Source organism: Sphaerodactylus townsendi, unplaced genomic scaffold (assembly GCF_021028975.2).
Source record: "Sphaerodactylus townsendi isolate TG3544 unplaced genomic scaffold, MPM_Stown_v2.3 scaffold_20, whole genome shotgun sequence".
Classification (NCBI taxonomy): Eukaryota; Metazoa; Chordata; class Lepidosauria; order Squamata; family Sphaerodactylidae; genus Sphaerodactylus; species Sphaerodactylus townsendi.
Window position 1 is genome coordinate 1,292,501 of NW_025950363.1, and position 23,310 is coordinate 1,315,810.

The 23,310-nt window shown below is 50.7% G+C and overlaps 1 protein-coding gene across 1 annotated transcript in view; it reads left to right on the forward strand.

Moving 5' to 3' along the window:
* The window catches only part of NPFFR2 (neuropeptide FF receptor 2), a 46,394-nt gene extending 40,702 nt beyond the window's left edge, over positions 1-5,692 (forward strand). The window contains exon 3 of the mRNA XM_048482739.1: positions 4,552-5,692. Within this exon, the coding sequence (XP_048338696.1) occupies positions 4,552-5,386 (835 nt within the window). The 3' untranslated portion in view covers positions 5,387-5,692. The remainder of the gene's footprint in view (positions 1-4,551) is intronic.
* The last annotated feature ends 17,618 nt before the right edge of the window (positions 5,693-23,310 follow it).

Consider the following 23,310-nt stretch of genomic DNA (forward strand, 5'->3'; position numbering starts at 1 on the left):
CCCCCCCCCCACCCCCCCCCCCCCCCACCCCCCCCCCCCCCCACCCCCCCCCCCCCCCACCCCCCCCCCCCCCCACCCCCCCCCCCCCCCACCCCCCCCCCCCCCCACCCCCCCCCCCCCCCACCCCCCCCCCCCCCCACCCCCCCCCCCCCCCACCCCCCCCCCCCCCCACCCCCCCCCCCCCCCACCCCCCCCCCCCCCCACCCCCCCCCCCCCCCACCCCCCCCCCCCCCCACCCCCCCCCCCCCCCACCCCCCCCCCCCCCCACCCCCCCCCCCCCCCACCCCCCCCCCCCCCCACCCCCCCCCCCCCCCACCCCCCCCCCCCCCCACCCCCCCCCCCCCCCACCCCCCCCCCCCCCCACCCCCCCCCCCCCCCACCCCCCCCCCCCCCCACCCCCCCCCCCCCCCACCCCCCCCCCCCCCCACCCCCCCCCCCCCCCACCCCCCCCCCCCCCCACCCCCCCCCCCCCCCACCCCCCCCCCCCCCCACCCCCCCCCCCCCCCACCCCCCCCCCCCCCCACCCCCCCCCCCCCCCACCCCCCCCCCCCCCCACCCCCCCCCCCCCCCACCCCCCCCCCCCCCCACCCCCCCCCCCCCCCACCCCCCCCCCCCCCCACCCCCCCCCCCCCCCACCCCCCCCCCCCCCCACCCCCCCCCCCCCCCACCCCCCCCCCCCCCCACCCCCCCCCCCCCCCACCCCCCCCCCCCCCCACCCCCCCCCCCCCCCACCCCCCCCCCCCCCCACCCCCCCCCCCCCCCACCCCCCCCCCCCCCCACCCCCCCCCCCCCCCACCCCCCCCCCCCCCCACCCCCCCCCCCCCCCACCCCCCCCCCCCCCCACCCCCCCCCCCCCCCACCCCCCCCCCCCCCCACCCCCCCCCCCCCCCACCCCCCCCCCCCCCCACCCCCCCCCCCCCCCACCCCCCCCCCCCCCCACCCCCCCCCCCCCCCACCCCCCCCCCCCCCCACCCCCCCCCCCCCCCACCCCCCCCCCCCCCCACCCCCCCCCCCCCCCACCCCCCCCCCCCCCCACCCCCCCCCCCCCCCACCCCCCCCCCCCCCCACCCCCCCCCCCCCCCACCCCCCCCCCCCCCCACCCCCCCCCCCCCCCACCCCCCCCCCCCCCCACCCCCCCCCCCCCCCACCCCCCCCCCCCCCCACCCCCCCCCCCCCCCACCCCCCCCCCCCCCCACCCCCCCCCCCCCCCACCCCCCCCCCCCCCCACCCCCCCCCCCCCCCACCCCCCCCCCCCCCCACCCCCCCCCCCCCCCACCCCCCCCCCCCCCCACCCCCCCCCCCCCCCACCCCCCCCCCCCCCCACCCCCCCCCCCCCCCACCCCCCCCCCCCCCCACCCCCCCCCCCCCCCACCCCCCCCCCCCCCCACCCCCCCCCCCCCCCACCCCCCCCCCCCCCCACCCCCCCCCCCCCCCACCCCCCCCCCCCCCCACCCCCCCCCCCCCCCACCCCCCCCCCCCCCCACCCCCCCCCCCCCCCACCCCCCCCCCCCCCCACCCCCCCCCCCCCCCACCCCCCCCCCCCCCCACCCCCCCCATTCTTCTTCTTCTTCTTCTTCTTCTTCTTCTTCTTCTTCTTCTTCTTCATGTATTTTCACACTCCTACATTGCTGCTGGGTGACCTTGGGCTGGTCACAGTTCTTCAGAATTCTCTCAGCCCCCACCTACTTCACAAGGTGTCTGTTGTGGGGAGAGGAAGGGAAAGGAGCTTGTAAGCCACCTTGAGCCTCCTTATAGTTGAGAAAGGCAGGGTATAAATCCAAACTCTTCTTCTTAATGTCTGCTATTTCAATTTTATGCATTAATATCAAGATGAGGTCATGCGTTAGCCTGAAAAATACTCTCGCAGTCAACGTGAGCATGTGGCTCGGTGCAAGAACGCTCCGTGAAAGAGCTTTGTTGGAAAAGATTCGTCAACAGTTAAGGGCTCTTGACCCTTTTAGAGGGCAAACTTAATGGAAACAGATGCACAGAATCCATGGCTCTTCATAAAAGGTTCTCCATGGGAGCCTGAGAGTCGCGAAAACACATCAATACACCAGCGTTGATGTTCCACTTTGAGCTTTATTGTTTGACTCTATGCATGTCGGAAAGAGGTACATTTTCAAACATGGCTCTCTCTGTTCAGTGAAGATTATTTCTCTTGTTGCTTGAAAGGACTGTGACAATAAGTGGCAAAATGTGTCCTTTGTAGGGCTGCCAGCTCCAGTTTGGACAATACCTGGAGATTTGGGCATAAAGCTTTAGGAGAGTGGGGTTTGGGAAGGGCAGGGCAGGGCATGGAGCTGGTTAAAATGCCAAACAGCCCACACTACAAATCAGCCATTGTCTACAGGAGAACTGATCTCTCTAGTCTGGAGATCAGTTGTAATTCCAGAAGAAGAAGAAGAGTTTGGATTTATACCCCACCTTTGCGGCTTACAAGCTCCTTTCCCTTCCTCTCCCCACAACAGATACCTTGTGAGGTAGGTGGGGTTGAGGGAGTCCGAAAGAACTGTGAGTAGCCCAAGGTCACCCAGCAGGGATGTAGGAGTGCGGAAACACATCTGTTTCACCAAACAAGCCTCTGCCACTCAGGTGGAGGAGTGGGGAGTCAAACCCAGTTCTCCAGATTAGAGTCCAACTGCTCTTAACCACTACACCACGCTGGCTCACGCTGGCCCTACATGGGGATTGGTAAGCCAGTTCACTGCATCTCTGCATTAGCTGAAAACTGGTTTTTCTGAAACATGATCCAGAGCTTCTCATACACGCATATAATCCTTCAGATTGTGTGCATGCGTGTGAAAAGGTTCCATCAGAATAGTGTGTTACTGGGAGTTTGGGATCGCTAATCCAAGCGCCAGTGGAGAGGAGGTCGCTGAAGATTTTGCATGTGAAAACACAAAACCATACAGGATTTCTGCCCTCTGCTTGCTCCCGTTTTGCAAAAATGATCAGAATACATTCTTCAGATTGATTACTGCATCACTTTGGCGACAGATAATCATCACAGGCGCTGTATTTTGTTTTTAAAATTTGTCAGACCCGTGAATAGATTTTTAAAAGGTTAAAATTAATCACTTGCTCTTTATATAGTCTGGCTGGTGGGAGCTGAGGAAAATACACTGTTACTCTTGGTTGGTGCTGTAGGAATATCTTTTTTTTTAGTATTCAAATTTTGTTGGTATTGAAAAGGCTTCCAGAAAGCCAAGAAAATCAAAAGATCAAAACTATCAAATATACACTTAACGTAAGGACTCCTCATCTACATTGGCTGTGAATAATAAAAATTGATACCGCTTGCTGTTTACCCACATAGGCTCATTCCATACATGCAGAATAATGCACTTTCAAACTGCTTTCAGTGCTCTTTGAAGCTGTGCGGAATGGCAAAATCCACTTGCAAACAGTTGTGAAAGTGGTTTGAAAACGCATTATTTTGCATGTGCGGAAGGGGCCTATAGTTAAAAGTTCCAACTTAATAACCACAACTGAAGATTCAAATAATTTTTCTCTGTTAAGGCTTATAATAACAATCCACTAACTTTCAGAACCGGTAATCATCATTTTAATTTTTTTCTGTTTTACCCAAGTAATCGGTCAACAGTTTCCAATCGTCCAGCAAATTCACTGAACTCCTATCTCTAAGGCCCCTTCCGCACAGGCAGAATAATGCATTTCATAGTTGTTTGCAAGTGGATTTTGCTATTCTGCGCAGTGCAATCCAGCTGCAAAGTGCACTGAAAGTGGATTGAAAGTGCATAATTCTGCACGTGCAGAAGGGGCCTTAGTGTCGTAGGAATATCTTATAATGTTTGCGATGGCAGGTGGTGATAAAGCTAATTTCTCATAGAATGTCAAAAAACTAGTTACATGTTTGCATTTGTTGTTAGGGGCCATAAATCATTCTGCATGCAGACGAGCTCAGTTCATATTATGGTCCATAGACCATAATAAATATTGAGGATGATGAAATCCATATGAGGTCACCATAAATCAGCTGTGACTGAATGGCAATATGTGTGTGTGTACGTACAGACAGACAGACAGACAGACAGACAGACAGACAGACAGACAGACAGACAGACAGACAGACAGAAGAAAAGTTTGGATTTATACCCCATCTTTCTCTCCTGTAAGGAGACTCAAGGTGGCTTACAAGCTCCTTTCCCTTCCTCTGCCCACAACAGACACCTTGTGAAGTAAGTGGGGCTGAGAGAGTTCTGAGACAACTGTGACTAGCCCAAGGTCACCCCGCAGGAATGTAGGAGTGCAGAAACACATCTGGTTCACCAGATAGGCCTCTGCCACTCAGGTGGAGGGGTGGGGAATCAAACCCGATTCTCCAGATTAGAATCCACCTGCTCTTAACCATTACAGCATGCTGGCTTGACAGACAGACAGACAGACAGACAGACAGACGGACGGACAGACAGACAGACATATATATGCGAGATATATATGTGATTTTTGTCTTCTCAAGCAAATTTCTTTATGTCCTCTGACCAGTTCAAGATCGATACTGACACGTGCATTCTGTCTTCACCACAGGTTCCGCTCCATCGTATACCCATTTAAGCAGAAGCTGACTATATCGACAGCCGTGGTCATCATCGCTGTCATCTGGGTTTTGGCTGTTGCCATTATGTGCCCGTCGGCAGTGATGTTGAAGGTGGAGAAGGAGAAACATTTCAGGGTGATCCTCGGCGACGGCAACGAGACCAGCCCGATCTATTGGTGCCGGGAGGACTGGCCCAACCAGGACATGAGAAAGATCTACACTACCGTCCTCTTCGCCAACATCTATCTGGCCCCTCTTTCGCTCATTGTCATCATGTACGCTCGGATAGGGATCACTCTCTTCAACACCGTGGTCCCTGCCACCGGGAAGCAGGGCCACGAACGCCACTCTGTTTACAAGAAGAAGCAGAAGGTGGTCAAGATGCTCATCATCGTGGCCCTGCTTTTCATCCTCTCATGGCTGCCTCTGTGGACTTTGGCGATGCTCTCGGACTACGCGCACCTGACCGAAGAACAGTTGCAAGTCATCAATATCTACGTCTACCCTTTCGCTCACTGGCTGGCCTTCTTCAACAGCAGCATGAACCCCATCATTTATGGGTTCTTCAACGAGAACTTCCGGAGAGGTTTCCAGGCAGCCTTCAGGTTCCAGCTTTGCTCTGGGGACGGGATGCTGAGGGAGATCTATTCTCAGCGGAGGCAAAGCAATGCCGTTTTACCTGCTGCGGTTCTCCAACAAACGGACCAGAATCCTACGTCAAGGCTGCCTCAGAAAGGAAACTGGATGGACAAAACACAAGTGCTGATGCTGGAAGATCTAGAAAAGGCCGCAAATAACAATGGGATGAAACAAGACTTGCTATAAATTACCTCATCCTGCTCGTTCGGTGTCCCCCTTGACAATTGTCTTGCTATCCAAGCCCTACCTGGCAAAAAACAACAACTCTTTTAGGATTTTGCTTGTCTTTTTTTTGTATAATATTTGGTTGTTTGGAAAATACACAACAGCCTGTTCCTGAATCAGGAGAGATTCTATTGTAATTAAGAAATTTTTGGATTTTCCCTCCACAGGAGCCTCAAAGTCTTACATTTGGGTAGGTTCCGAATCCTCCGAAGACGGTTAATCTCAAAAATTTATAATGTAAATAATAAAAAGCTTGAACAACCTGTTGCTGGATGTGTTTAATTGAGACAAAAATGACTCTTCTCACTTGGAATTACCATATATACTCGTGTATAAGTCGACCCGCATATAAGTCCAGGCACCTAATTTTACCACAAAAACCTGGGAAAACTTATTGACTCGCGTATAAGTTGAGGGTGGGAAATGCAGCAGCTGCTAGTAAATTTCAAAAATAAAAATAGATACCAATAAAATTACATCAATTGAGGCATCAGTAGGTTAAATGTTTTTGGATAGTTATTTCAAAGAAAAACAGTAAACTGGCTCTGTAAGTGGAAAAGAGGGTCAACAAGAACAATATGGTATCAACAATAACTTTAAAAGTACAAAAACCTTAGTCCTCAATCAGCAACCAAGCTGTCAAAACACAAGAGTTAAAATCTCTTCAAAACTGGATTCCTCTATCATCATCTCAGGTATGTCCAAATGTAATCCAACTTAGATTTTAAGAGGGATATTATCAGAAATGGAAAATCTACTATTAGCTTCTATTGTGAACAATGGGGGATGGGGCACCCCTTTCGTGGGATCGTCAAATAATCCTTTGGATCCCCCCTGGACCCAAACTTCACCTCAAAACCTGGTTGGTATCGAGAAAGAGACTCTTCTGATGAGACCAGCCGTGCTCTGTTTGTTTGGTTCAGAGGGTCCAAAGTTATGGACCCCCCAAATGAGGTGCCCCCATCTACTAATAGCTCACATTGAAAACAATGGGGAATGGAGCACCTCCTTTGGGGGTCCGTAACCTTGGACCCCCTGAACCAAACTTTATCAAACTTGGCTGGTATCATCAGGAGTGTCTTCTGAGGGTACCCTGAAATTTTGGTGCCGCTAGCATAAAAACTGCGCCCCCTACTGGCCGACAAAGTAAAAACACAAAAAAATTAATGACCCGCATATAAGTCAAGGGGAGCTTTTTCAGCATTAAAAATGTGCTGAAAAATTCGACTTATACATGAGTATATACGGTAGTTCCAGTAGAAATGCACCCAACCCTATATTAGAAATAAGTATTTGTGTATGTACAAAGCGAGCACCTTAACACTTTGTGGCCCTAGTCCGGAGGAGAAAACTTTGACTTGAATCCTTTTCTTAAGTTATTTCTGCCCTTAGAATTAAACATGACCTTCTTCAAAATCTTTTTATTGTGTGAATTCTGAGAACGGTCACCTCATCTGAAATTCAGCCCTGTTCCTGACAAAGACAGATGCCCAATGTCAAATGACAAAATTTTGAGCCTCTTTGTTTTTGTCAGTAAATAACAGTTGTGTGCAGTGGTGGGATCCAAAAATTTTAGTAACAGGTTCCCATGGTGGTGGGATTCAAACTGTGGCGTAGCGCCAATGGAGCTGGGTGGGGCACAACGGGGGCATGGCCGGGCATTCTGGGGGCGGGGCATTCCTGGGCAGGGCTGTGGCAAGGACGCAGCCACTGCGCTGGTCCTTGAGCGGGAAACGAATGCACGCAGGTGCAGGCTGCCACGCACGCCGGTGCACCTCCTGCTAGACTGCTTCAAGTTCTGCGCACTACTGCTGAGAGGAGGGGCGTAACTAAGGCAAAAATCACGTGGCGAAATCACCAATTAGTAACCCCCTCTCGGCACACACAAATATTTAGTAACCTACTCTCGGGAACCTCTGAGAACCTGCTGGATCCCACCTCTAGTTGTGTGTTTATGATGGAGTATCTGTTTTATTTGTTAACATCCTAGAGCTGGGGTCCCCAGTCTTTTTGAATGCTGACAAAGGTGATGGATCCACCTACAAAATGGTGGCCATGAGACAACCAAAAATGTCAGGATTGAGGTCATGCATAAACTCTGTTAGTAATTCTTCAACAGTTCAGGCAGAAATACTATTTAGCAGGATGTCTTGTGAAGAAGAGAAGAATTTGGATTTATACCCTGCTTTTCTCAACCATAAAGAGTTTCAAAGTGTCTTAAAAATTCCTTCCCTTCTTTTCCTCGCAACAGACACCTTGTGAGGTCGGTGGGGCTGAGAGAGTTCAGAGAAAACTGTGACCATCCAGCAGGCTTCATGTGTAGGAGCGGGGAAACAAATCCAGTTCAGCAGATAAGAGTCCATGGGCCTTTCCCCACTTACCTTAAGCCCCATGCTACTTGAGGAGGGTAGCACGGGGTCCCCCGGCACTCCCCACGACAGGGGCGGTGACAGCGCAGCCGCCCCGACGCTGCCGCTGTCGCGCCCACTCAGCGTGCAGCATTTCAGGCGCTCTTCTTAAGGGCGCCTTTTGATGACCGTGGGGATGCCCGGGCCCGCGCCTGGGATGCCGCATGCTGAGAGCAGCGCGCGGCATAGGGGGATCCAAGAGAGTGGGGAAAGGCCCCAACACTCATATAAAGGAGTGGGGAATCAAACCCTGTTCTCCAAAGGGTATAAACTCCTAACCACTATACCACATATTGTTTAACAATGTTTTCTTTCCTACACAAAACGTACCTTTAGTGATGCAGTGAAGATCCTTGTGTTGTGGCGGCCGCTGCTGTCAAAGAGGCTTCTTCAAAATCTGCCCAGCCAATCGGATCTGCAGTAGCCGGTTGGATCCGTTGCTGGGCAAAAACCCTACCTGGCTCTGCTCACTTTCTGACAGAATTTTGTGTGAACCAGGGCCGGTGCCTGACGTTTCCATGGCGTCCAAGGGCCTCACGTTGGGGGCCCTGTTCTAGGTTTTTTGAAAATAGCATAAAACACGCCAAAGGATTTGTGGTAGTGGAGTGATCTGATGTCGTACACAGCTTATCCTTTTTAAAATATCCCAAAGGCTAGTGCCGTGGTGGCGAACCTTTGGCACTCCAGACGTTATGGACTACAATTCCCATCAGCCCCTGCCAGCATGGCCAATTGGCTAGTGCCTTGCTGATCCGTAATTTTCAGGCTATCCCAAGTTACTTCATAACAGCCAGCTACAATTTGGTACACATCATCCAATACACTCTGATCATTATAGATGCATCAGCACGGGACATTCGGACTTCTTTCCCTTCGAACATGGATACATTAAATGTGTCTCCATTGCAAGCCATGGGTGGGGAAAGAATGTCACAAGGCAGGCAGTTCGAATCATCCTCAGTTGGGGGTGTAGAGAAGTTGGCAGTGAAAGCTAGTGTTATAACAGGGTAACGGGTTCAAAATATTTAAGCCAAAAAGCTTAAGCCGACAAAGGAATAAAATCTGATAAATATTTTATTCACGCCAACAGACGGGCAAACAGCATCAGGGGAACCACGTAAAATGACAGTGTGTTCTCTCTTTTATAGGTTACATCAGAATAGCAGTAAAAAGAATACACCCCAAAGTTCATCATCATCAATCAATCATAAAGACAGGTGGAGATTTTCCCTTTCCCCAAAGCATTTGGAGTTGTCCAAGACCCTTATTGGAAGATGTCAGCACCTGGTTCTTTGACACAAGATGAACTAGAGCAGTGGTGGCGAACCTATGGCACGGGTGCCAGAGGTGGCACTCAGAGCCCTCTCTCTGGGCACGCGCAAACAGAGTCCCCCCCCCACACATCTAGGGTGGCCTGGGCCGCAGGGCTCTATTATTAGCATTAAACCTAAGGCCTAGTTTTGGGGAAGCAGTGTAGGTAACCCTGTTAAGCGTTGTTAAACCCCACTGATTTTCATGCGAAGAACCAAAGTGCGATCCTTTACCTGGCAGTAAGCTCGGTTGTTGGCAATGGGGCTTGCTTCTGAGAAAACCTTCCTAGGGTCATGATTCACCCGTTGGAAGAGTTGCATGGTTGCTTCAAAGCAAAGCCACCGACTACCACCAAGCTTACTCCCGAGTAACGCACGCCTCAGAGCCAACCGTTTTTTCTAAACTAAAAACTCAGTATTTGGGTTAAATTGCCGTGTTGGCACTTTGCAATCAATAAGTAGGTTTTGGGTTGCAATTTGGGCACTCAATCTCGAAAAGGTTCTCCATCACTGAACTAGAGCCTTGTTTCTTTCTAATCTATATTGTCTTTTGTTGCCCTTCTCCTTAGACAAAGAGCCTAAACATTTCCACGTTTCTCTCTTCTGTCACTAGAAGAAGGGCAAATCCAAGGTATCTGTCTGGGAGCAGTAAGACCTTAAAAACAGTTGAATTTGCAACATTCTGTATAACTCTGAACAAGGGGCATTCTGCTGGGCTATCAAGCTTGCCTAGTAATAGAAAAAGGATAGATTTTCAAGCTTGCATTTTTCTTTGTTCAGCTGCATCATGGTTGCCAACTGCCCATTACAGAAAGAAAGTAATGGGGGGCAAAAAGAAAACCTTTGCTTTTTCAGAGTATATTCCTCTTATGCCTTCTGCGCCTGCACTAGTATTGTAATTAGGGTTGCCAGCTAACCAGCAGGAGGTTTGGGAGTGGGGATATGGGATGTGTGATGTCGCTGACCTCTTTATATCATTTCTTGGAGAAACCCGGAAATGTTATGGGTAGCTTTGGGAATTGCCATAAACTTTGGTAAAACAATAGAGTTTCCAGTAGTTCCTAGAGCTCCTCTGTGTCACTTCCCTTTTATTTTTCCTGGAAATGTTGCAGCAACACAGCTGATGTTGCTGTTTTTTTTATTTTTTCCCTCTTGTCGAGTAGCTATACGCAAAGGAGGATGCCAGCAGAATGCCTCTTACTACAGCAAGAGGCCTGTAATTCTGAAAATGGAACCAACCACGATATCGGACTCCTATTTTCACATTAGTAATCCTTGCATGCGGATGGTGAATCGAATGGCAGCTTAGCATACAGCGGATGCTTGCGAAGTGCAGATTCTGTCTGCATGTTAATCTTGAATAATGCATTCACCAGACCATTCCAGACTACTTTTAGGAAAAGTTGTATAGCTGGCAGTGCTTTGTTCTGACTCTTATGTAAGTATTGTAAGGTCTGCTCGAATGTTCCTGAAGCTCCTTTCGCTTTTAATTGTGGGATTTCCTTCTCCTTTTAAGCATTCACGTGGTGTGGTATAGCTTAGCTCTGATGTGAAATTTTGCTGAAAGTTAGATTTGAAAACCTTCCATTTCAGTTTTGAAACTCAGCTGCGGGGTAACTGTTAAAATTAGCAGTACCACCAAACCACGCCCCTAATCTTTAAGACATCAACAGCACAATCTGACATTGAATTATGCCCGTCTAATTTCACTGAGGGCGATTCCACACACGAGTAAAATAGGTTCAACCCATTTCCTTGAGAAGGGTACTAACCTAGGTCAAAGCCATTGTTATTCCCCACTGCAACTAGCTTGATCCCAGCTCGGAGGGTGGAATCATCCTGTGCCTCTTTGCCGCTCTGTTCTGATTGGCTACTGTTGTACGGCCATGTTCCGTCTATCCCCACACATGTTATTAAAAAAACTGCCACAGGAATGGAGTGACGAAGGTGGCGTTTTTTAGTGGCTGCTTACATTGGTACGTGGAAATTGTGCACCGTTTGTGCTACCAGCCATCGCTTCGAACGCAAGAAAGAAGGGGGGGGGTTAGGCGTGATTTTCGCCGCGGCGGTTCTCCAGCTGTACGCATGCCCGAAACACTCAGCTGTGATGAATGGGGGACTCCTGGCACCAGAGATTCCGCACTTTACTGGAATCGAGCTGAGTTCGAGCGTGGTTCCCTGAAAAAGTAGTAGTTCCCAACTGGAGTTGGAAATTTGACCGTTACACGGGGGTGAAGCTGGTACAAAACCACGTCGATCCCAGTGGTTGTGCGGAGCACTTAGCTCGAACGCAGCTCGAACTTAGGTCAATAACGCAAGTGCGGAATCGACCTGTGTGGCCTTTCTGTTTGCAGTGTAAATGACCAACTGATGTTGTAGACATCTCTTGAAAAGGAATAATTTGCCTCCAATCTCTGCCGTTGCTCTTCAGGGGTGTTTAATCGATAGCGCCCCAATTGTCCTTAGCCCTGGAGGCCAACTTTCCTAATAGCTGCATTAGTGCTGATCATCCTCCCACAAAATGGGCCATTTGCATTCGGTTTGTCTCTGCCAGCCAGTTCGTTCAACCTTGTTTGAACCAGCACGCAAGGAGGATTTAAACGTAGGGTTTTTAAAACTTATTGATTCTCCTGTTCCAGACATACACTTCCCATTATTTTTGGTCCTCAGAAGTATTGCTTTTGAAAGTATCTGTCCTTTCGAGATTTTTTTTTTATTTAAAAGGACAGTCTGAAACATAAGAGGAACACCTTTCACGATCTGCTGTTGTTTGAGGGATGTTGTCTTTGTAAAGAAAACCGTTTGAAAAATATCAGCGGTTCAGCTAACTACAGCGTCGGGGGCACCAATCTCTGGCTAACGAATCCCATAGACAGGTCCGGTCTTTTCATCTCAAAAAAGGGTCAGAAAGTTGCCAAAGACACTGCAAAGAGCCATTGGAATTGGACTATATGTAGTCCCTGTAGCTGACCAATTTCTTCTCCAGCGGTGCCCCTGCTATCTTCAGGAAGCAGACTTGTATATCTATTTCTTCTCTGCCATTTCCTCCTTTAGAAGCAGGTAGGTCGTTAGGGAAAGGGTATAAACTGTGCTTTAATTTCATATATGCATTTATTTCCTTTCTGTTGCATCTCTTATGTTTCTTTACCTAATTTAATTTGGTTCTCTTTCTGTTGATTTAATAAGATTCATTTTCTTGTTTTAGAAACTTATTTCCCTTCATTTCTTTTGTGTGCAGGTCTGTATCTTGACTGTGGTACACACAGGCCCATTCTAAGATGGACATGGGTACAGGGCAAAGTGATACAAAGGGAGCATACGAGAGCATCCCACCTGGTAAATATTTCAATAGATAAGCTTAGGGCAGCCTTAACATCCCCTGAGTTTCCAGATATTGCCTTCTGCTGTTCTAACAGCGTGATATAATCAAATCCCAATGGATCAATGTCTCTGCATTTGCAGGGACTTTGTTGTAGAGAATCTCTCACTTTATGTTACAAATTGCCGCTTATATGCACAACCCAGGAACAAATTTATTGAAACGTTCGTTCCAAGGATCCCCAGTGTTTCAGACTCTGAGAAACTAATTTATTTGTTAACTGATGTTGATTCTTCCGTTTCATACAGAGTGGCTGTTTTTGCCCCTGAGGCCAGAAAGATCCGAGTCAAAGTGCTTGCCAGGAAAGCTTCAATTTTGAGCGGCTGACCAATTTTCTCTCTGTATTAGATCGCGCTCGATTGGAGTGTTTCATCTTCAGTCTTTGTTTTATGTTGCAATAGCTTCTGGCTAAACGCAATGATTTTTTTACCAAAACTTTTTACGCATGTGTACTGGGATCAAAATGGGGGTGCTCTGTGAAGGGGAATCTTGGGGGCAACACTTGGGCCGTTCACATGGACGGTTCCAGAATCGGCAGGGATGACGGCGCAGAGCTGCGCCGTTGTCAGAGCGACTCACCTGTCCTGCGGCCCTCTGGCATGTCGCTGAGGCCAGGGGACACGCCCCCCTGCCCTGCGCGACCGCTCCAGGGGTGCAGGGGAAAGGGGGCGTGTCCCCAGGCCTCGGTGACGTGCTGGAGGGCCGCAGGACAGGTGAGTCGCCTGGTGGTGGTGGGGGAAGGCACCTGGAAGCCACTGCTGTTCGCACGGCAGCGGCTCCAAGCCAGCGTTTCCCAACAACCTCGCTTGCCGAGCGAGGTTGGGAAACGCCGGCTTCGCATCAGTTGGGCGCCATAAACCACCCGTGCGGTTGGGCGCCATAAACTGGCCTTGGAATCTTCTGTAGATGAAGGATCTCCTATCCCATTGGACCATGAATTATTTGAAATATAGGACTGGATCCACCAAGTTCTTCTGCTGGTGAAGGTGGGTCCTCTTTGACCACCAAAGAATCTGTATTGGGAACTCCACTACCTACGTGGTCAAAAGTTATGTGGGGCTGACATAGGATTGCCATGTCCGCACTACTGGTGGGCAATCTCCTAGCACTTTTTTGCCTCTGCCTGCCAACTGCCAGCTGTTTCCACCATATTTCAATAGAAGGGGGGTGCAGCTATAACACAACAACACAAGCCGTTATTGGCATATAAAACAGGACAAAATTTTAAAACAAAACAAGGTTAAGAAATACAGTTAAAATTACTAATTTCCAGTATAAAATTTGCAACAGTTTCACAAAAGAGTACATCAGAGCTGTTCAGGAGATTGGGTAACTTATAACACTCATGCCACTGAGAACTTTGCAAGAAAATGGAATTCATATATTTCATGCGTATCTTATTGTATTTAGGGCATAGAAACAAAGAATGGTCAAGTGTTTCAACCGTAGTCATATCACATGAACAAACTCTTTTAGAACGTTCCATATTCTTAAATCTTCCCTCCAGCAGAGCTGATGGCAGCACATTACATCTTGCAGTAGCCAAGGCTCTCCTCTGGGTGGGATTAATCAGCAGACGAAGATATGCTGCCATAATTCCTCGCTCGCATGGGATTAATAATGTAGTCGGAGAACAGGTTGTCTTGGCAGCATGAGTCAAATTATGAAAATAGGGTGCAGCTATGATCTAAAATATCACCTCTTTGCACCAAACAGCTAAGAAAATACAAAAGCTGTATTTTTCTTTCAGAAATATACTTAACAAATGTGCGGGACATTCTTTCACAACTGCAGATTTAAGCGTCTATTTGTATATGTGCATACTTCCACTCAAAAGTCAAAGTTTACATTCGTAATAAACTCTGCCTTTGGAACGATTTCTCATGTTTTGTTGAGGGTACATATCGCTTATGCAAACTCAAATAACATGTACACATTGAAAATGCTATGAATGTAAACTTTGGTTTTGAGTGGAAATCTATGTGTATGAATAGACATCTAAATGTGCAATTATAAAAGAATATTCAGCACAGGGTGCTGTGTGGTTTCCGGGCTGTATGGCCGTGTTCTAGCAGCATTCTCTTCTGACGTTTCGCCTGCATCTGTGGCTGGCATCTTCAGAGGATCAAGATGCCAGCCACAGATGCAGGCGGAATGTCAGGAGAGAATGCTGCTAGAACATGGCCATACAGCCCGGAAACCACACAGCACCCCAGTGATTCCTGCCCTGAAAGCCTTCGACAATACAATATTCAGCACATTTATTAAGTATATTTCTGAAAGGAAAATACAGCTTTTGTATTCCGTTAGCCGTTTGGTGCAAAGTGGTCATATTCCAAACTCTTAGCTGTTGGGCGGGCAGAATTAGGCTGACTGAAAGTGGGGGATAGTGACCTCATCCGTGCATGATAACATCACTTCTGATGCAATGTGGAAGCACCAGAATCCCAACAGGGGGACACTCTGTCACCTTCCCCAAACTCCGTGGAAACCAGAGTTTTCGGGCAAGTGCTAGATCACGCCCCTAGTGCAATGCTGGAACTTCCCTAAAGTTCCTGTGGGTTGCAAGAAAGCAGCTGGCAGCCCTTGTCTGGGACTATAATCTGGAGGGCAACGGGGTGGGCTTGAGGAAAAGGCTGGCTAGCTCCAACCCAGTGTTTCCACTTGTTGTGTAAGGTAGTGACAAAACAAAAGCAAATCAGCTCTGTTTTTTTATGCCTTTATTTATACGTTTTCATCAAACAATTATTACATAACATAAATATAAACATCATTATCCATCACTTGCACACATTTACCATAAACTCACAAAGAAGCCATAAAACACCAATACCACACTATCTTCCCTCTAACCCCCCTATACCTTCATTACACCTCTAAACATCCTAATAATTTGTGCTAATCAATTTACATACATATCATCCTATCATTGACTTCCCCATCGACTCATAATTATTATTGTCTCTCTCCCCTACTGTTCTGAAGACTCCCATATTACCATGCTTTACCTTACATAATTACTGTATATTTCTTTCTCTTCTGTTTTATTTCTTGTTCACCTTATGCTCTTTTTCTGACTAACCTCTGTAATCTCTTAATCTTTATTCTATGTTATTTTTATTTTATCTTATTTGTTCTTACAGTTTGTATCTATCTCTGATGAAATTTTTCCAAGGTGTCCATTTCTTTGTCTCTCTATTCGCTTTTTTTTTTGAAATTTTGTCATTATATTGGTGTTTTACATTGTCTATTTGAGCAAATTGATAGAATGGTAAGCTCTCAGGGTTAAAGAGGACCTTGAGAAATAGCCAGTGCAAAGCAGAATCAAAGAATCATAGGCCCTTTCCGCACGGAGGCGGAAGGGCTTGGGTTGGCATTTCTGACGCCGACCCGACGACGCTGGGACCATCCATGTGGACGGTCCCATAAAGAACTGGGAAGACGGCGCCGCTGGGTGCCGTCGCCCGGTCGACTCACCTGCTCTCCGGCCCTCTCCGGCCCTCCGGCACCTCCCCTGCCCTGCGCGCCTGCTTCCTTGTCGCAGATCAGGGGGGCGTGTCCCCAGGCCCCGGCGACGCACTGGAGGGCCGGAGAGCAGGTGAATGAAGGCAGAGAGTGGGAGGGGGGAAGCGCCGGGAAGCCGCTGCCATTCGCACGGCAGCGGCTTCCAGCCGGTGTTTTCAGAAAAGTGCCGGCTCGGCACTCTGAAAACGCCGGCTCGGCACCAGGTGGGTGGCGTGAGGGTGGCGCGGCTGCGAAGCAGCTGCGCCCCCTGTGCGAATGGCGGCCTGGGGACAGCATTTTTACCGTCCCCAGGCTGCCATATTCCGCCCGTGCGGAAATGGCCATAGAGTCATAAAGTTGGAAGAGACCCTACTGGGCATCAAGTCCAACCCCCTGCAATGCAGGAACTCACAATCAAAGCATTGCTGTCAGATGGCCATCCAGCCTCTCTTTAAAAACCTGCAAAGAAGGAGACTCCACCACACTCCGAGGCAGTGCATTCCACTGTTGGACAACCCTTACTATCAGGACTCAGGAAGTTTTTCCTAATGTTTAAGTGGAATCTCTTTTCCTTCACCTTGAACCCATGACTCCTGGTCCTGGTCTCTGGAGCAGCAGAAAACAAGCTTGCTCCCTCACCAACATGACATCCCTTCAAATATCTAAACATGGCTCTCATGTCACCCCTTAACCTTCTCTTCACCAAATTAAACATCCCCAGCTCCCTAAGTCTCTCCTCATAGGGCATGGATTCCAGACCTTTGACAGTTTTGGTCGCCCTCCTCTGGACCCATTCCAGCTGGTCAATAGCCTTCTTGAATTGCGGTGCCCGGGACTGTACACAATATTCCAGGTGAGGTCTGACCAATGCAGAATACAGAGGTACAATTACATTGAAATGGAATGGAAGGTTTAATGGAAGGAAAACTATCTGGAGTAGGGATGCCAGCCCTAGGTAGGGTTTTGAAGAATGGAGCCTGGGGAAGGCAGAGCTTGCGAAGGGAGGGAATTTTAATGCCATAGAATCCACCTTCCAAAATGGTTGTTTTCTCCAGGCGAATTGATTTCTGTCACCTGGAGATCACTTGTAATCCTGGGAGCCTCCAGTCCCCACCTGGAGGTTGGCAAGTTTAATTTGGAGTCAGGCTGCAGGCTAATCCATTCTCAAACCAGTCAAAGGCTTTTTTAAGAGATGTAATCGCGTTCTCTAACAGCAAGGGAAATGTGACATTAGTTTGCAAAGAACTGTGCTTACACAAAAGGAGAAGAGCTTATCTGAGCTAATTTTCCCTCAATAATACATCTGTTGTGATTCCAATGCAGTATCATTTTTGCCTCATTCTCACCCATTTCTCCTACTTTCTAAAAGCTCTAATAGGTAACATTACTACACCTGAAAGGGCTCTTTTGTGTTCTACTTCTAGCTGTGTGTTGTGGTTTTAGCACATTGAGATTGCCGTGTTCCTGGTTCACAGTGTCACGTCAGCGAGACAGAGTGATATGTTAGCCATGGGTGGGACAAATTATTATTATTATTTTGCTTTTCATTTCTCCAGTCGGCTGTAATCAGCCCAATGAGGGTGATCATTGAGGTGGCACAAAACATGAAGGAGTGATCATTAAAGAGAGACTCTGAAACCACATATGCCGGGATAATGTACTTTTCGTCGCACTTTCAGTACACTTTTAGCCCGATTTTACATGCGGAATAACGGAAATCCACTTGCGCAATTGTGAAAGTGGGATGCTAACATAGTTTCAGGGCTGCGGCCGTATTCTAGCTGGCATTCTCTCACAGCGTTCCGCCTGCATCTGTGGCTGGCATCTTCAGAGGATATGATAGTAGGAATGGAAAGCAAGTGGAGTATATATGCCAATGTGAGGTCAAAGGGGTGAGGCCACTCTCTGGCAGATAAGGAGTAAGCCTGTTATGTGAGTCACAAAAAGTCTGGTAGCCTGGGAGTAACAATAGAAGCCATAGCAGGAGTCAATAGGTGAGCATCTGAGATAGAAGTATCCTGGTCTTTCATTTTAACCCTTTGATTGCTATTGTCTACCTGTAAGTTGTCCCGCAATGTGTTTATTATTGTGGAGGCTGATTTAGTGCACTGTCTTGATTCTGGAGTTTTTAACACTGGCAGAAGCCAAATTCTGTTCAGGAGAGGAGTAATGCTGCTAGGGCAGTGATAAGCGAACCATATGTAACGCGGAATTGCCAGAGGTGTGCACTCAGAACCCTCTCTTGTGGGCACCACACAGAGTTCATCGTAATGTGGGGGGGGGGCGATTTGCCCACACACACATCTAGGCTGGCCTGGGCCGCTGGGCTTGATTATTAGCATTAAACCTAAGACCTAGTTTTGGGGAAGCAGTGTAGGTAACCCTGTTAAGTGCTGTTAAACCCCATTGATTTTCATGCAAAGAACTAAAGTGCAATCCTTTACCTGGGAGTAAGCTCAGTTGCTGGCAATGGGGCTTGCTTCTGAGTAAATCCTTCTACGGTCGTGATTCACCCATTCAAAGAGTTGCACAATTGCTTCAAAGCAAAGCCAACGACTACCACCAAGCTTACTCCCGAGTAACACTCGCCTCTGAGCCAACCGGTTTTTCTAAACAAAAACCTCAGTACTCAGGTTAAATTGCCCCTTCCTTCCTTCTACTCTTGTTTACCGCTGCTACAGCATGCGGCCCCTCCTGTCCTTCTTTTTGATGTATGTTTTAGAGGGAATTGTTAGCAGGCGCCATCTTGAATCAACATTAACATTAATTAAAAATTTTATAGGCTGCATTTTAATGGGGTAGGGTTTATTTTTATAAGAGCCATCTTAATTCTTATTTATTGTTTTAAATTGATTGTGCTCTGTACTGTACACCGCCCTGAGCCCTTCGGGGGAGGGCGGTTTATAAACCCAACAAACAAACAAACAAACAAACAAACAAACAAATAAATAAATGTTGGCACTTTGCGATAAATAAGTGGGTTTTGGGTTGCAGTTTGGGCACTCGGTCTCGAAAAGGTTCGCCATCACTGTGCTAGAGAATGTCAGGAGAGAATGCTGCTAGCACACGGCCATACAGCCCAGAAACCACACAGCACCCCAGTGATTCCGGCCATGAAAGCCTTCGACAATAAATTGTGAAAGTGGATTGAAAGTGCATTATTCTGCATGTGCGGAAGGGGGCTCTCTCCAGTAGAGTCTCCGTGGTACTGGGGGGAACAGTGGCCACAGTCCGGTGTGTCATTTTTAACATGTGACATCTGTCTGCATGATAAAACAATGCCCATTTAATTATTAATAAACCTATTAAATAAAGCATGTACTGCTGCATTTGATGAAACGTTACATGCTCACCCCAGGGTATGGAAAATGTACATCTTGTCGTGGCTGAGCTAGATTAAAATCCAGTAGTGCCTTCGAGACCGTAAAGATTTTCGGGATATGCGCGTTTGAGACTCAAAGGGGTGTTCATCACATGCTAGTTAATATTTAAGATTCTACTGCTCACGAATTGAGCTTTTCTACTGCAGGCTAACAAACTCACTGCCCTCATCTCGTCTTCTAGGACTATTTGCCAATATTTCGAGATCCAAATGACTGTGCTCGTTTTGTTTAACCCGCGAAGACTCGATTGAGCATATTCTGCTTATGTGTCCAAAATTTAATGCTGTTAGACCCAGTTTTTTTCCCACTGTTTCCAAATCAGTGTTTTGTACCTCCCTTGGAGGTTTTGCTCAACAACAGTAATGTTGAGGTAATTGTATCAGTCGCAAACTTCTTGTTGCGAGTGCTGGAAAAACTTTGATTTGCTTATTTGTTCTTGATTTGGTTAATTGCCTGTACTAAATTTCCTGACAGTTAATATCTCATAAAGGTTATCTGAATCTGAAATCTGAAGATTAACACAGCTACCTTGCTGAAACCTTTATAGGGGCCGAAAATTAGAATTTGGCTCATTCCGCACATGCAGAATAATGCACTTTCAAACTGCTTTCAGTGCTCTTTGAAGCTGTGCGGAATGGCAAAATCCACTTGTAAACAGTTGTGAAAGTGGTTTGAAAATGCATTATTTTGTGGGTGCGGAAGGGGCCTAGGAGTGTGGAAACACATCTGGTTCACCAGATAAGCCTCTGCCACTCAGGTGGAGGAGTGGGGAATCAAACCCGGCTCTCCAGATTAGAATCTACCTGTTCTTAGCTACTTCACCATGCTGGCTCTCTGGATAAAGGCAGAGCTGCTTTCAGTGTTCCCCTGTACCCTACATGCTGATTTGTGCTTAATTATACTTTTTTGTAATATGGAGTTCCTAGCTGGCTGAGGCAGTCCTTAGTAAGAGGCTGGCAGAGTAAAATCCTATTCCCCCCCTCCTATAGCATACAACAATAGGTTTGCAAGGTTCCCCCCAGTCACTGGAAAGGATGAGCTGGTAGGGTTCCAGATCCAAACTGGGAAAATCTTGGGCTCATTCCGCACATGCAGAATAATGCACTTTCAAACTGCTTTCAGTGCTCTTTTTTTTAAAATAGATTTTTATTGTATAGAATATTTATACATTTGTTACATTCAATATCTTCGTTTCGTCTATACATTTTTCCATTTCCCCCCCTCCCCCCCTTTTCTGTTGATTGTTTTATGCAAGCAGCAGGAGATTCATTCTTCTTATTCTTTTATTCAAGTGTTCTTTGTTAAATCCGGCTTCTTCCATCCATGTTTCATACACTGTCCATAATTTCATAATATCTTCCATCTTTTCTTCCCATAGTTTATTTTTTGTCAGTCTCTCAAAAATCTCTAGCTGTATTTGTTCCCATATGTATTCCATCCATTTTGACACTGTCCATTTTTTTATTATCTTTCCAGCCCAACGCCAACACTGCGTGTGCTGCTCTAATCATTATTTTATACATTGGCTCCACTTTCAGTGCTCTTTGAAGCTGTGCGGAATGGCAAAATCCACTTGCAAACAGTGGTGAAAGTGGTTTGAAAACGCATTATTTTGTGTGTGCGGAAGGGGCCTTTGTAACAAGATAAGGAGAAGTATCTTTCACCTGCTTTAACCAAACCGTCGTACCTCTGCATCCTGACTCCTTTCTTGGCAGCGCCTTTCCCAACCGCTGATATTTTTCAAACGATTTTCTCGACAAAGACAACATCCCTCAAACAACAGCGGAACACAAAAGATGTTCCTCTTATGTCTCAAACTGAGCTTTTCAATAAAAAAAAGATCTCAAAAGGACAGATACTTTCAAAAGCAACACTTCAGGGGCCCTCAAATAATGGAAAGAATATGCTGAAAGGGGAGAATCAATGTTTAAAAAAATTAGCTGGAAATAGATCAACAATATGGGAGCCAGGTAGGGACACCAGTGCAGGCAGAAGACGGTCCTCTGAAAATCCACTCAAAATCAGAATTGAAGTGGAAAAGGGTACATTTTTTATTAAGGGAGCAAACATAATAAAAACGCACAGAATTTAGGAAGCCTAGGAAATAAAATAGCGGGGACTAGATGGGGGGTATTGGGAGGGTGATATTTACCATTTCAGAAGAGTTCTGAGGAGAGAGAGAGAGAGAAATGGCCAGCGCGTCTCACGTGGAGGAAATCCAAGTGCAAACACCCATGGATTCTGGCGGCCTGGTTATAGATAAAAACTGGCCCTCTGGCCATGAGAAGAGGGGCAATCTTTCTCAGACAACAACAACAACAACCTTTATTTGGCATTTAAAAATAGGTTCTAGAGCGTTGACAGACATTTTTGAAATACAAATCAAGAGTGCATTCAAAACGCAGACAGGAAGACTGTATGTAGCAGTATACATTACTAAGGCCGTTTCTGCACGGCCCAAATACGATGGCCTGGGGGCGGTAAAAACGCCGCCCCCAGGCCGCCGTTCGCACAGGCGCCGCTGCTGCAACGCAGCAGCGGCGACCTGAATGCGCTTCCCTCCCCGCAGGGCGGCCTCAGGCCGCCCTAAACAACAACCCTTTAAAGGGTTGTTGTTGGGGAGGGAGCGTCTTCCCTGCGGCGCGGTGCGAACCGCGCCGCAGGGAAGACGCTGTTCCCCCTCCCCCCTCCCCCCCCCCCCCCCCCCCCCCCCCCCCCCCTCCCCCCCTCCCCCCCCCCCCCCCCCCCCCCCCCCCCCCCCCCCCTCCCCCCCCCTCCCCCCCCCACCCCCCCCCCCCCCCCCCCCCCCCCCCCCCCACCCCCCCCCCCCCCCACCCCCCCCCCCCCCCACCCCCCCCCCCCCCCACCCCCCCCCCCCCCCACCCCCCCCCCCCCCCACCCCCCCCCCCCCCCACCCCCCCCCCCCCCCACCCCCCCCCCCCCCCACCCCCCCCCCCCCCCACCCCCCCCCCCCCCCACCCCCCCCCCCCCCCACCCCCCCCCCCCCCCACCCCCCCCCCCCCCCACCCCCCCCCCCCCCCACCCCCCCCCCCCCCCACCCCCCCCCCCCCCCACCCCCCCCCCCCCCCACCCCCCCCCCCCCCCACCCCCCCCCCCCCCCACCCCCCCCCCCCCCCACCCCCCCCCCCCCCCACCCCCCCCCCCCCCCACCCCCCCCCCCCCCCACCCCCCCCCCCCCCCACCCCCCCCCCCCCCCACCCCCCCCCCCCCCCACCCCCCCCCCCCCCCACCCCCCCCCCCCCCCACCCCCCCCCCCCCCCACCCCCCCCCCCCCCCACCCCCCCCCCCCCCCACCCCCCCCCCCCCCCACCCCCCCCCCCCCCCACCCCCCCCCCCCCCCACCCCCCCCCCCCCCCACCCCCCCCCCCCCCCACCCCCCCCCCCCCCCACCCCCCCCCCCCCCCACCCCCCCCCCCCCCCACCCCCCCCCCCCCCCACCCCCCCCCCCCCCCACCCCCCCCCCCCCCCACCCCCCCCCCCCCCCACCCCCCCCCCCCCCCACCCCCCCCCCCCCCCACCCCCCCCCCCCCCCACCCCCCCCCCCCCCCACCCCCCCCCCCCCCCACCCCCCCCCCCCCCCACCCCCCCCCCCCCCCACCCCCCCCCCCCCCCACCCCCCCCCCCCCCCACCCCCCCCCCCCCCCACCCCCCCCCCCCCCCACCCCCCCCCCCCCCCACCCCCCCCCCCCCCCACCCCCCCCCCCCCCCACCCCCCCCCCCCCCCACCCCCCCCCCCCCCCACCCCCCCCCCCCCCCACCCCCCCCCCCCCCCACCCCCCCCCCCCCCCACCCCCCCCCCCCCCCACCCCCCCCCCCCCCCACCCCCCCCCCCCCCCACCCCCCCCCCCCCCCACCCCCCCCCCCCCCCACCCCCCCCCCC